General features: G+C 37.5%; 1 protein-coding gene across 1 annotated transcript in view; it reads left to right on the plus strand.

Moving 5' to 3' along the window:
* SSBP2 (single-stranded DNA binding protein 2) overlaps nt 1-8,993 on the plus strand; it is a 163,861-nt gene extending 154,868 nt beyond the window's left edge. The window contains exons 15-17 of the mRNA XM_010020479.1: nt 1,215-1,243; nt 5,270-5,368; nt 8,106-8,993. Of these exons, the coding sequence (XP_010018781.1) occupies nt 1,215-1,243; nt 5,270-5,368; nt 8,106-8,135 (158 nt within the window). The 3' untranslated portion in view covers nt 8,136-8,993. The remainder of the gene's footprint in view (nt 1-1,214; nt 1,244-5,269; nt 5,369-8,105) is intronic.
* The last annotated feature ends 4,083 nt before the right edge of the window (nt 8,994-13,076 follow it).

Raw genomic sequence — 13,076 nt, forward strand, 5'->3', positions numbered from 1 at the left:
CTTACTCAAATTAATGATGACTGCCTTCTAGGGGTAACTTCGTATCTAAACTGGAACCTGAGTTCTTTAAGGAGAAGAGAGCTGAAAGGGACCCACTGCATTCATTTCCATGCTGCAGCAGGCAGCTGTGTCTTGTAATTGTTCAAGGTCCATCTTGAACTTCTCCAGCTTCTTGACCACAACCTTTTTATTGGATATCTATTCATAGCTCTGATGTTTAGATAGAAATCTTTTCCTGATTTCCACCAAAATTTATCCTTTGGGCTGTGACAAGATAGCTCTTCATAACATTTATGTATCTGATTTATTTATAGAGAGAAATCATATTCCTTCTCAGCCTTAATTTGCCTGGCTAAGTATAGTAAGCTATTTCAGTCTCCTTCCACAGCTCCCATTTTCTTGATTGATTTTCTCTGATACTCTTCTGGGTTTGTATTCAGTACTCTTCTAGAATATGTCTTTCCTGAAAATAGGTGACCAGAATTGTTTACTGTCTGTTGCTGCTAATAATGGGGTTTTTTTGATACATCCATCCTAAAGTTTTATTTCTTCTTTGCTTTACCAGAGTGAGAGCTACAGCATGTGAAAAAATTTCAATAGTCTTGCACTCATTATATTTAATTTTATTTGATTTCTATTACTTTGGTCTTCAGGATCATCTGCTTTCTTCTGAAAGATATTGTCATCTTCAGTGTTTGCAATGAATCAAAACCTGGTGTCATTCCAGCCAATTTCAGTATTAGGCTTCTGCTTCTGCAAGCAAAGACATTGATGTAACCCTCCAGCTGACCTTAGTGATAACAGTGGTCTTTTTTTTTTTCCTCCAGGCATATCAACTTTTACTAGTTTGTTGTCTTTTTTTAATTCAGCTGATGCAACATCTCCTGTGGTGGTGAATACCCCAAATGAATTGCATTACCTGTACCCTAATTTCTAGAGTTGTGTTGGCTCTCTCATCCACCCAAATAACAGATACAGATCAAAAGTGTGTCCTTATTCTTTTCTCATTTTTTGGTATGTTCACAGAGAAAGGACTAACATTGTTGAATACTGACTGTAAACTTTTACTAAGAGAGACATTGGGAAGGAAGATGATGCATGGCTGGTTATGCTTTAGAATATTGCTGTGACACTATATATTTACTATGGAAAAAAAAATTCTTAGATTAACTTCAGCTTAAAACTAACTGAAAAAATGTCTGTTTTAATTTAAGGCTCAGGAGACATGGACAGTATTTCCAAAGTGAGTATCTAATCAAATATTTGGAATTTTTAGAATATTTCACCTTAAACATAGTGGGTTTTTTGTTACAGAGTTTTTTGTTATGTGTCTACATTTTCTGCTTGTCAGCTCTTTGGAAGCTATGCAGACAACATCAGTATTAATTGAAAATTCAATAACAATATAATAAATGGGGAGTATAAGTAGAACTATTCCCTACTGCTTAATAATGTGTATTAATGAATGTGATTAATTATGTCCAGTTCATGATCTGATTGATCATGTTATAATCTTCCATACTGTTAAGACAAATGAATGTAGTTCTAATAATCAATTCTAGTTAAATGTAAATTTGGGGAAATGTCATTAGGATGTTACATTTATGCACTTCATGATTGCTTTCGTCACTTCTGTGAGGCTATCTTAATCATTAGTATTAAGTTCCTAAAAGCTACAATAAGAAGTATTTTCAGAAGAAGTACTATTTTGGTATCATAACTATTAAATAGTTGGAAATGAATGTGAATTTAACTTTAAGAGGTTTTGCATCAATGAAAATAATACTATGCTTGAATGTGTCACTTCTTCCATAAAAATTACTACACATGTAATCATTATTAATGTAGGAATTAATGAGCTTATTTGGTATTGTTAGAGTGACCTTTTAATACCTACATAATACTTTTTAATACCTGCATGCAGGATGTGTCCAAGTCTATTGCTGCTCCTGTGGGGGAGCAATCCTGTATTTTTGCACATTTTTAATATCTCTAACATTTTCAGGCTCTGCAAAATGATGGATTGAAATGACAGTTGCCTTAGTTGTGCTGTGCTTAGATGTGCAGTGATGGATTCAATAAAAGCCTCCAATAAGTTTATAACCATACAGCATTTTTTAAATCAATGCCCTTATCTTTTCTTCAGTATCTTTATTGCAAACTGCAGCATTTTTTAAGGCAAAACCCCAAAACATTTCCATTAGCTTGCCATAGGATTATTTTTAACAGCCTGTGTTCAGCGCACTGGTATTAAGTATCAGTCTATGTGCTAAATATCAGGAGCTCAGAAAATTTGGATCAAAAAATTTATCTGGAAGACTTGTAATCTGTTAACCTTAATAAATAACTCATGGAAATCATGTTTGACACATGTCTTTTTCAAATAACTAAAAGGAAAATGCTGTTCCAGTGATGGGCATTGTTCACTAAAGTTAATGTAACTTGGGGTGTGTGATGCTCAAGTTCAGGCACAGGGTGTCACTTGAGTAAAATGCCTGTTAGAGGAGCAGATGATACATTCCCAAGAGATGAGGAAAATCAATCCGGTCTTGGTAGAATCAGTACGTCTCAAAGATTTCAGAGCTGGTTTTTTCTAGAGAAGATTTTATTGTAATTGGCTGAATGTCAAAACATTAAGATTTTATGAAGTAGATTGAGATGGGAGAAGTAAATGAGCTGAAATGATGCATATTAAATAAACATTAATAACTAGTGATACTTGCAGTGCCCATGGAATTTGTGCAGGCATCAAAGACATTCTTGCTTTGGAGAAACCCAGCTAGTGCTACAAGGCTAGACCCCATACTGGCCATAAAAGCAGCCCAGGGGAGTTGCTACAGAAGTCTTTATGTCAGGAATTTGAACCTTTGGGGCTGGCGTACTGCGAAGATTGCAGAATTTGAAAGCTTTGCGCTACAAAGAGCAATATAAAACAGGGGTAAATCCCCCAGGAATGAACAAAAGGGGGGGAGCATCACATGAAATAAATGTGGCAAGGCCTTAGTGAGTTTTAAACTTTATATTCATATATTTTAAGGTGAGAAGGGACTGAAACATTGTGTAATATGACCTTTTGCATAACACAGGCAACAGGACTTCCCCTGATTAATTCCTGCTTAAGGTACAGTAGCTGTGGTTGAACCAAAGCAGTATTTTCAACATTTTCCAAGCTGTGGATCCTGAAATATTTGCAGTACTAAGTTTACTGAATAGCAAACTTAATTGTTTGATGTTAGTCAGCTAGTCAGGCTTTTACTTGCCTTTGATGGACATGTTGCCCAGTGATTCCTGAAGATCTGGGGATCACAGTTTGAGAAGCAGTTAACTAAGCTGAAGAAAGCAAAAGGCTTGGGTCAGGGGTTTTGACCCAACACTGGAAGCTACATTTCAGATGCCAATAAACAAGTTATGTTTGCATGCCGCTTGTGTCATCAATTTTATATTTAATCTGTAAGTAAAAATAAATACACCAAGATGAACTCATATACATACTTGGCCATTCAGACTGAGAATGGTCAAGAATTTTCCCTTAGGTAAATATGGTGAACGAGGAGCATGCAGAAGTATGGTATGAAGGGGAAGAAGAAGTCATAACTATCCCATCCCATTTTCTAATTCAGCAAGCACTCCAATGTACATCTTTGAAGTGCCAGGGTAGTATGGAGAGCCTTTGTAGTTCTAAGGGAAGTGCCAAGGAATGAAGGGGACTTTATCTTTCTTTAATGTTTCCAGTTTTTCATTCAAAGTTTGACCTATTGCAGATTTACTTACACTAAATGAAGACTGCATGCAGGTATTTTCAAAGTGCAAAATACCTCTTTGGTTTTTTTGGGTTTTTTTTAAAGAAGAAAGCTCTATGCTAACAGATATAGTGTGTCAGGATTATAAATGAGATAGCATAAAAAAGAGAGGACAAATTCACTTAGGATTCTTACAGCCATTATGATTTGGTCATTTTGATCAAGTTCACTACTTGGAGTTGCAGTTTGGTAGCTTGCCCGTTGACTGCACTAGGTTTTTGTTGAATTTATTATGACATACCAAATTTGCATTTATATAAGTAAAATCTCAACAGCAACAATGCATTGAGTTTTCTGGATCAGAAGAAAAACGATGAAGTGAAGAACTGTGATAGATGTAAATGTTTCATGCTGACATTCATGACTTCACTCACCACTTTCTCTGACTGCTCCTTTTCTATCACGAATCATCTATAAGTAGGAATCTTAACAGTGATGGAAAGAGAATTGCCCATGCTCCAGGCATAGTAGGGTACCGCCAATCAACTTTCTAAAAACACCTAATTGTAGTGGCTACAATAATCATGTATTGGCTATTGACTCAGAATAATTTCTGTGACAGTTACCTTGCTTCACCCTTTCTTTAAATAAGAGAATCCTGAAAGCATTTTCTGAACATTGCAGAGGTGGTTCTGCACTTCTGTAAGGGGGAGAAAAAAAGAAGCCAAGCCAAACGAAAGAAGAAATTTTATCTTTAGAGGTCTCTATATTGTTATTATTTATTAGAATGTCAGTCACACCTAGAGACTGAAAATGTTGCTTAAACCGCTGTTGTATTAAGGCTCTGTGCAAGCAAATGGCAAAAGTGCAGCTCCTCCTGTGAAAGAGTTTGTAAGCCCAGTTGTGTCCAGCTGTTACTCAGGAGTCTTTCGTCACAACACTCTTGTTAACTCTTTTACCTACGAATGCTGTGTGTTAGCTGTGTTCAGAGGTTTAGTACTTGAACCACATTTGTGACCTACTTGCAAAACTATTTCAATAAACCATGAACACTATGAGCAAAGACCCCCAGATGCAGGCCTTTGCGAAGGTCTGTGTAGACCAGGTCCATCCATATGTCTAAGTACGTATTTCTGAGTCACATATGTCACGGCATGCACTCATAGACTTCACTGCATTTGGCCACGTGATTTAATGTAGTGACAGAACTGCCTCATATCCTGATGCAGCTGTTGGTAGCTTCCTGGTTTTAGAAGATGCTGAATATAACCTGAAAGCAAGAACTGCAGGTAAATAATTCTTGCTTTAGGTCATTAGGAAACATTAGTTTACAGGTTAAAATTAGTGACCGAATCATGCAGAACCCTGCAGAGGCTTATTTCTTGTTTTTGAAAATCCTAGTGCATTGCACAGTGCATCTTAGTGCACTACAGTGTCATGTAAAGCATGCTTTTGGCACACTTGGTGAAGCTGGGAAATGGACTGCAATCTTCAACACTTAATCCGTATTTTAAAATCTTATTTAACAGAACTCTCCCAGTAATATGAGCATGAGTAATCAGCCTGGCACTCCCAGGGATGAAGGTGAGATGGGTGGAAACTTCCTCAACCCTTTTCAGAGTGAGAGCGTAAGTATTTCTTTACCCGTTTTCCTGTTTGTTTTGTTATTTCTTTTTACTTTGTGAACCCTTATTTCTGTAATTGTGTTTAAAAAAAAGAAAAAATATAGTAATAACATTTTTGTAGTTATTTCTAATGCAGTCCTGTGCCTTATGTTCTTACTTGGTTCTAAAATTATAGTACTTTTGGATTTGGCAAAACATTGTGCAAAAGACTGCTAAAAGTTGAGCTGAAACTGGAAAATGTGGGAAGTGTAGATTTACTACAGAAATTGCTAGATTAAGAGGTCAGTTATCACTGAAAGATCTGTTAAACAGTAATAATTATGCCTCACGTATTCAACAGTGCACAGTGGGTGTTAGGCAATATCCAAGCAGCCTAAATACACATAGTTAACAGATCCTTACACCTGAGTGTTTTCAATGTGTGGTTGCCCAGCCTTTAACTCGTAAACAATGTGTTTTGTAGGGAATGTCTTTTGCAACAGGGTTTTCACTGAAGGATATGATCAGAGCATCAGAGCACCAGTAGATCTCACGTTGCAAAGATGCAGTGTCCTGTTAGAGCCAGAAAAAGCAAAGGTTCCCTCTAGTGTTCATTCAGGCTTTTTGAAATGGAGAATGCTTGAGGCAGCAAAATGTAGTATAAACTACATTACAGAGCAAGCCCACAGTATTTTCATACTCGTGCCTGAATCTTTATAAATCCACATTTAGGTTCCTAAATAGGAGTGGCCTGATTTTTCAGAAGTGCTGAGTGACTTCAACACTTCTGTTCCTATTGGAAATCACTGCTGCCCAAAGTGAGTGCAACTTCATTAACTGTGGAGTGGGAAACTTCAGCTCCGCTGTTATGACTAGTAAACTGTCCAGTCACAAAACAGTTGAATTTCATGGCAAATTTAACGGGAATCAGATTGGGGGTGGGGGTGGGTTTGCTCTTTTAACCTAGTGAAGAGGCAGACTTTCTGCATGTTAGCTGTTGATGTCTTCATAGCAAGGGCAGATTGTGTGGAATATTCAAGAAAATTGGGGTTTACAGGTCAAAAAGGCTGATGTTTCAACATCTGCCAAAAAAAAACAGTCATCACAGAACCTCCATTAAATGTGATGGTAATCCTTGACTCTCAATTTGGCATACTTAGCTTGTACTGAGGGCAGGCAGTCTGATTGGCAGGCAGGCCAGTTCACCAAACTAAAGCCATGAAAAGAAGGACATCAGTTGTACTCAAAAGTACATCAGTTTTCTCAGACACTTGCTGGATTCTAGGTGTACCTAGATGTTGTTTACCTACCTGGAAGAGCCTGGGACTCAGTTTTCCCAAGGTTTGACGTGAGATGTATGACTACAAGGCATGCATTATACATGCCACGTGCATTTAGGTATGGGTTCCTCTCTAACACGAGTCACACTGTAGTCCTTGAGAACTGTTTTGCTTTCTGATTATTTGGCTACTTACAGTAGGCATTATTATGAAGTCTTTCGCAGGCAAACTTCTTGTTCACCAGGAGTTTTGTTTGGGGGTGGGGAACAGTGCTTGGCTAATAATAAGTTAAAAATCACAAACACATTTAAGTATCTTTTGATTCCTTATCGAACGTGATTACTCAGGTACTTTGGCATGGTACAGGAAAACACTTAAACATAGGCTTTGCTTTAAGCATTTGGGCTGGTCTCTGTGGCTAAAGGTAAGCATGATCTTACTAGTTTAGCTGTCCCACTGTAGTGGGAAGTAGCCCTAAAGCAGGCAAAACATCAGAGACATGACAAGGGACAAATAGACTTTACCTAAGCAGTCCATTACCATACCCAAATAGTCCATTCTATGTAGTTTACATGACTGGGAAGACCCATCCAAGATGCTTTTTCTAATATGCTTGGTGGGAAATGGACAGCTTGAAACTCTGGCTTTGGCAGGATTTTTATTGCATATCCGTTCTTGCAAAGGCAAATTTATCTTTGTGTTTCTTAATCGGTTTTCATAATGCTAATACTTCTTGCATTTGAATGTTTTCCTCTACTTAGATTTTAGGCCAAATTAAGTGTTGCTGCAGTCTGCAGTTTTAAATTTAAAAACAAATTAGGCATATAGATATGCACTTCTTCTAGGCGTTGTGGTGTCCCATTGATTATTGTGATGAAGTACTGCTAACTTGAGGGAAACTATAGCTTGTATAAGGGCTGCAGTTCAATTTGTGTTACAGTAATAATGTAATGTGGTGATTCAATTCCTGTTTCACGTAAAACAGAATGACCACTGATGCTTGATTCAGTTTGCCTCCTAAAACTGGTAATACAGAATAATGCAGACCAAAAGCCTAGTTTAATTCCAGTCTTACATACCTTTACTCCTTTCTTCCCATAAAGTAATAAAAAGCTCTCCAAAATATTTATGTGGTTCAACTAACCATAAATGCAACTGGCCTTCTTGAGATGAGTTAAATCCCCCCAGTATACCAACATTGACCAGGAAAAAGTGTGGAAAGCATCAGTGGGGTATTGGTTCATCACACCACTCAGGTAAGAACAAAAGACTCTTCAAGAGAGTTGACTTTATAGTGAGAGAAGTATCACAGAAGTTATAATACCACAAATTGAACTACAGCCTCAGGCTACAGGACAATTTTAGGAGGAAGTTCAAAGAGCATGTTGACATGTGAACCCATTGCTGTGGTCCAGAACTGGGTTTAGTTACCTGGGGGGTGGGAAAAATGGTTGTTAAAATGTGGATTCCTCTTTTTCCAGTACTCCCCTAGCATGACAATGAGTGTGTGATCCGTTAACAAGTCTCGCCATGAAGACCACAGTGAGTTGGCCCTCTTCAGAGAGCTACTGCAGAAGAAAATTATTCATCCCAGTGTACAGTTTAACAAAAGGATCTCAGACACAATCAGACCCACCCTTTTTTTTTTTTCTACCATCTCCCCCTTTTGTCAAGAAAGTGGGTCCCAAACATGATTGAGACAACTGTAAAGAGTGGCATTAAGAGAACTGCCCAAGATGGAACTGCAAACAATTATCTGTGTATGTACATGTGTGGGTTGATGTGTGTGTATGTTTGTGTGATATAGAAATACACACATACATACATAGACCCGCAGGACATCATTGTAAAATATTATCACATGACATCTTAACTAGAAATGAGATGTAGGGACTTTTTTTCCTTCTTTTTTTTTCACGTTTACATTTTAATTATTAAAACTTGCTTTCCCTCTCCCCTCCTGAACTGTTTTATGTTGCATATATCACTGCTTTATAAGTTATTTTTAAGGTGAACTCAAAATGATAAATTCTTCTGATTTTGTTAATGTCTGCCATTATAGATAGGAATAAAATTGCTTATAAGAGCTTTCATTAACTTGTGTTTGATACCAGTTACCCTGTGAATCACAAACTGTACTGTCTCAAGAAATAGAAGAAAGCTCGTCTTAAATTTTTTTGAGAAATTTAATAATTTTCACTTAGTTTGGGGATTTTTTTTTATACTTTGCCTTTAAAAAAAGAAGCACTGAAGGTTATTTTCTTCTTCTTTAATTGAAGCCTAATATCTGCAATATCTGTTTTAAATGGAAGCCTGAATTTGATACAAGATTCTCAGTTTATATAGAGTACTATAAGGTTACTGTAAGTGAGCTCCAATTGCTATAGAATCTAGCAATAAAAAGTCAGGGCTTCTTGTGCCCCTGGAAATGAGTTTTGTATTTAGCATGATCTTCCATAGGAGTGGTTGTACAGTAGAGTCCTTACCACCAAAACCTTTTCTAACAATTACGTTTTCCCATTTTCAGTGATTCTCAACCAGATGGTAACAATCCAATTATAAACAGCATTTCCCAAGCCCATTCAGAAAATCAGGTCATCCTACTATCCGGGTGTGTATTTTTCATCACATTACCAGAAATAATTCTTCAAAATTTTCAGTAAATAGCCTTTTTCTTTCTTTTTTTTCTTTTTTTTTTTTTTTTTTTTTTTTTGAGCCAAAATGATGCAGTAAACTTTTCATGACTGCTGGCCTTATGAGGGTCTCACTTTTGCCATAAACAGAAGAGAAAATAAGGTGTGGCCCATTTTATAAGGAGGTCAGCCTGTTTTAGACATGAAGGCTGAGGACAGGATGGAGAAAGGGCATATGGTCTTAAAGGAAATGCTTCTGGAAGCAATCCCATGTGTCTTCAGGCAAAGCTCTAAAATCAAGGTTATGGCACCTGTAGTTCCTAATGACTTTCAGCTCCCCCAAGAAAACAAAAGTTTTCAGTTGTGTAGTGATCAAAAGGTTGATGATCAGCAATGAGGCCAGGAAGAGGCTGAACAAAAGTTCATGCCTCCTTGGATTTTGCATACAGAAGAGCCACTTCCATAGGAGGAGCAGTTCTGAGATGTGCTATGGCCGTGAAGTCTTGCAAGGACATTTTTTTCATCAACTTATATGATAAGGAAGGACATCTGGCATCTAATGGACTCCTTGTTTTAGCAGCTGCACACAATGGGATGTGCAAGGAATACTACAATCTCTTATCTCATTTTTATTTACATATATTATATGTCTAATATATTAATACATATAATATATGAAAATAAAAAGGTGTAACACTTGTTACTCTCTTGTTAGAGGTATTTAAAGATGAAACTCTTGGAGGCTTAAAATTACGTTAAAATATCAAAGATTTTGGCAGCATTACTTTCTAGTGATAATAACTACTTTGATTAGTTGTAAACATAAACTAAATAGTCATTACATGATTTTGCAGACTTAATTCCCAGTGATTATGAAGGTTACATTCATCTGCTTATCTTTAGAAAACACTCCGTTGCTGTCCCAAAAGATGCTAGAAGCCCGTACTATTGATTTGAGTTACAAAACCACAAAAGTCAGATCTAGTTTCCTCAGACCGTTTGCTGTTGTCACTGACACCACTGATTGCAGTGGATTTGTCCCCAGTGCGCTGCAGAGTCCAGGTGTCCTTGCAGCCTGCATTTGACGCCTGTATTATTCACGGTAGTCTTCCATGAAGGTCCTTTGTGCCCAGCCAGGTGGTCACTTGCCACTGGGCTAAGATAAATGGATATGCCTGGACTATGCATCAAGTGCCAAAGTCCATTCATGCACCAAGTGTGCCCCCGAGTGAGCTCTTAAACCGCTGAATGCATGTGGGGTCTGTTCTGTGCTGTCCTGTGCCATGCTGGGGCTCCAGCAGGCAAACAGTGTGTCCAGCGGCCACCTGACAGCATCACTGGGGGCTCTGTTACGAGACAGAGTATGTGCCACTGGAGCTTTGTACCGAGGCACAATTAAGCAGAGTAATCACAGACTTGATTATTTTTTCTTTCTGAATTTTGCATTATCTGCAATATTTTAGCTTATAGGCACCTGTTAAGGATGAAAGTCTGACCATTAAATTAAAGCTGTGCAGAGAAGCACCTTAAACACAACTGCCAGCACATACTGAATATAATTTTAAAAATATCTTATCCTAGTTTATATGTAACATCCTTTCAGGCACATAAATTTTCTTCTGTAGCTCTTTCAAACTCCTTTCAATGCAATTTTTCTTGCTGCCAGCATGTCTTTGTTTCCCCTTTCTGTTTCTTTTCCAAACCATTTGTACAGATCAAAACATTTATAATACTGTTACACTGATCCTGCCGTGTTAATCTGGGTAAATACATTCCTGGCTTCAGAAAGAACAGGCCCTGCTTCCTGTAGCCTGTCCTTCACTGCAAGTTACTAAGTATGTCCAGCACCTCTCATACCCACATAGTCCCACAGACTGGGGGAACAAAAGATGTGCAAGCCTGCAAAATTTTAGATTTGGAAAATCTCCTTGAATATTCACTGCATATCTTAATTGCTAGAATTGTAATCATATATAATGAAACATAATCATCTGCTTTCTGTAGCGGATACTTACATCCCTATGCTTATGTACATGAGTAGTTAGTTACATGTGCATTGCTAAGCCCAGGTGATAATAACCATACATAGTTTTCTGCAGCTGAACTATAAGAAAGCAGTCTTATGTGCTAAATATTCAACTTTAAAAATAAAAGGTGTCCCTTTGGGTGTTGGTTTGGTTTGTTGGTTTTGGCTTTTGTTTTTTTTAATATGCATAGAGCTCTTTGCTTATTCAGTTCTTTTCTTTCTTTTGGTTATAAATCCTTGTAGGATTTCCAACATATCTAGAGCATTAACATGGAAAGACTGTTTTTAAGCATTGACTTACTACTCCCACTTACATTTCTAATACATTTGATACCAGTGTGTAACGTAACTGCTTGTTTATACCTTTTGTTACACAACAGCATTACTGTCAGAGCTTGTCCAGCTCTAGGAGGAATTCTATTTTAAGTAAGTGATGCAGGATAGTTTTTCCGCACTGGGTTTTTACGTAGATTTCTCTTTTTAATACAGTAATAAATATATCATGGTCCTGTAAATGGTTCTTTCAGGCAAAGTCAAAGTAGGGCTTTTTAAAAACAGAAGTGATAAAACCTTAGAGTATCAGAAATAGGGAGTAATGGATGTCTCATACTGTGACAATTCTGGCAAATAGTCTGGCCTTGTACAAATCAGCTGAAATTAGGACTGACTTGTGAATTTCACAGTGAAACTTTATCTGCTGCATAAACCTATGAAAAGGAGTGTTCTCACCCAGATTTTATCTCCAGGTCTAATTCTTGCATAGGCAAGAACCAGATTTAGGGCAAAGAAGCAGCGGTATGAATCACATGTAAAGCATGTGGCCTGACATGCACATTAAAAAAATATCTGGATATTTGCATGTGGGGGTTAAATTATTTTCTTAATTGCAGGAGCATGAGGAAGAAATGCAGTTGCACTGCGGTGCTCCCCCCTCCACTGTACATTGAGTTTGGTGCATGTAAAAAACATAGCAATAACATTGAGTCTTTGACATGCTGCCCAGTGACATAAATGTGCCTCAGCTTGACTCAAAGGCATCTCAGAGTGACAGTCCCCAGATCAGAGGATCATACATCAGCCCATGGCTGAGGCCGGATTTGCCATTTTTTGTTTGGAAGCCCCTGTGGTTGCAGAGCTCAGACCACCTAGTGGGTCACACACTCAGAGATGGCAACAACTTTCAGACTTAACCAGCCTGCTTCCCTCAGTGTTGGATAAAATGCTCCATGTCCCAAGATATCCAGCTGTTCCTTTTCCTTGCAGTGGGAATACACACTAATAAATATGTAGGTTGTTTATTTATTTTGAATAATTCAAATTAGGAAGAAGTGGACAGTCTTGCTTCTTTACGGATACCAGTTCATATGTCAAAAGGACAGCTTCTTGAGCTGGCTAGAAATCATTTGAATTTTCTCATGTTCTGTGGCTAGCAAATGAAATACTGCCTGTAAAGATGATTTGGAATTAGATGGGTAATTTAATGAGGGACCAGCTGTTCCAGTATTCAGTGTTGAACATTTTATTCTTTTTCTTCCCTTTACCAGTTGGAATGAATTTTCAGCTGATATATACTGCAGTGATTTCTATTTCTCAGCTCAGTTAATTATTTTTAAGTGTTATCTCCTGTTCATAGTCAGCTTTGATTCTTTTTTGTTGTGGTGGCTAAATAAGGACTGGAGTCTTCCAAGATTTGACCCTACGCATTTGCATTTGGAGAATGTAAAATGAAGCTTAACAATGAAAAAGAAAAAGAAAAAAAAAAAAAGAAAAAGATCAGTACAGGTGATTTTTAT

The sequence above is a fragment of the Nestor notabilis genome, unplaced genomic scaffold (assembly GCF_000696875.1).
Source record: "Nestor notabilis isolate BGI_N333 unplaced genomic scaffold, ASM69687v1 scaffold9888, whole genome shotgun sequence".
Taxonomy (NCBI): Eukaryota; Metazoa; Chordata; class Aves; order Psittaciformes; family Psittacidae; genus Nestor; species Nestor notabilis.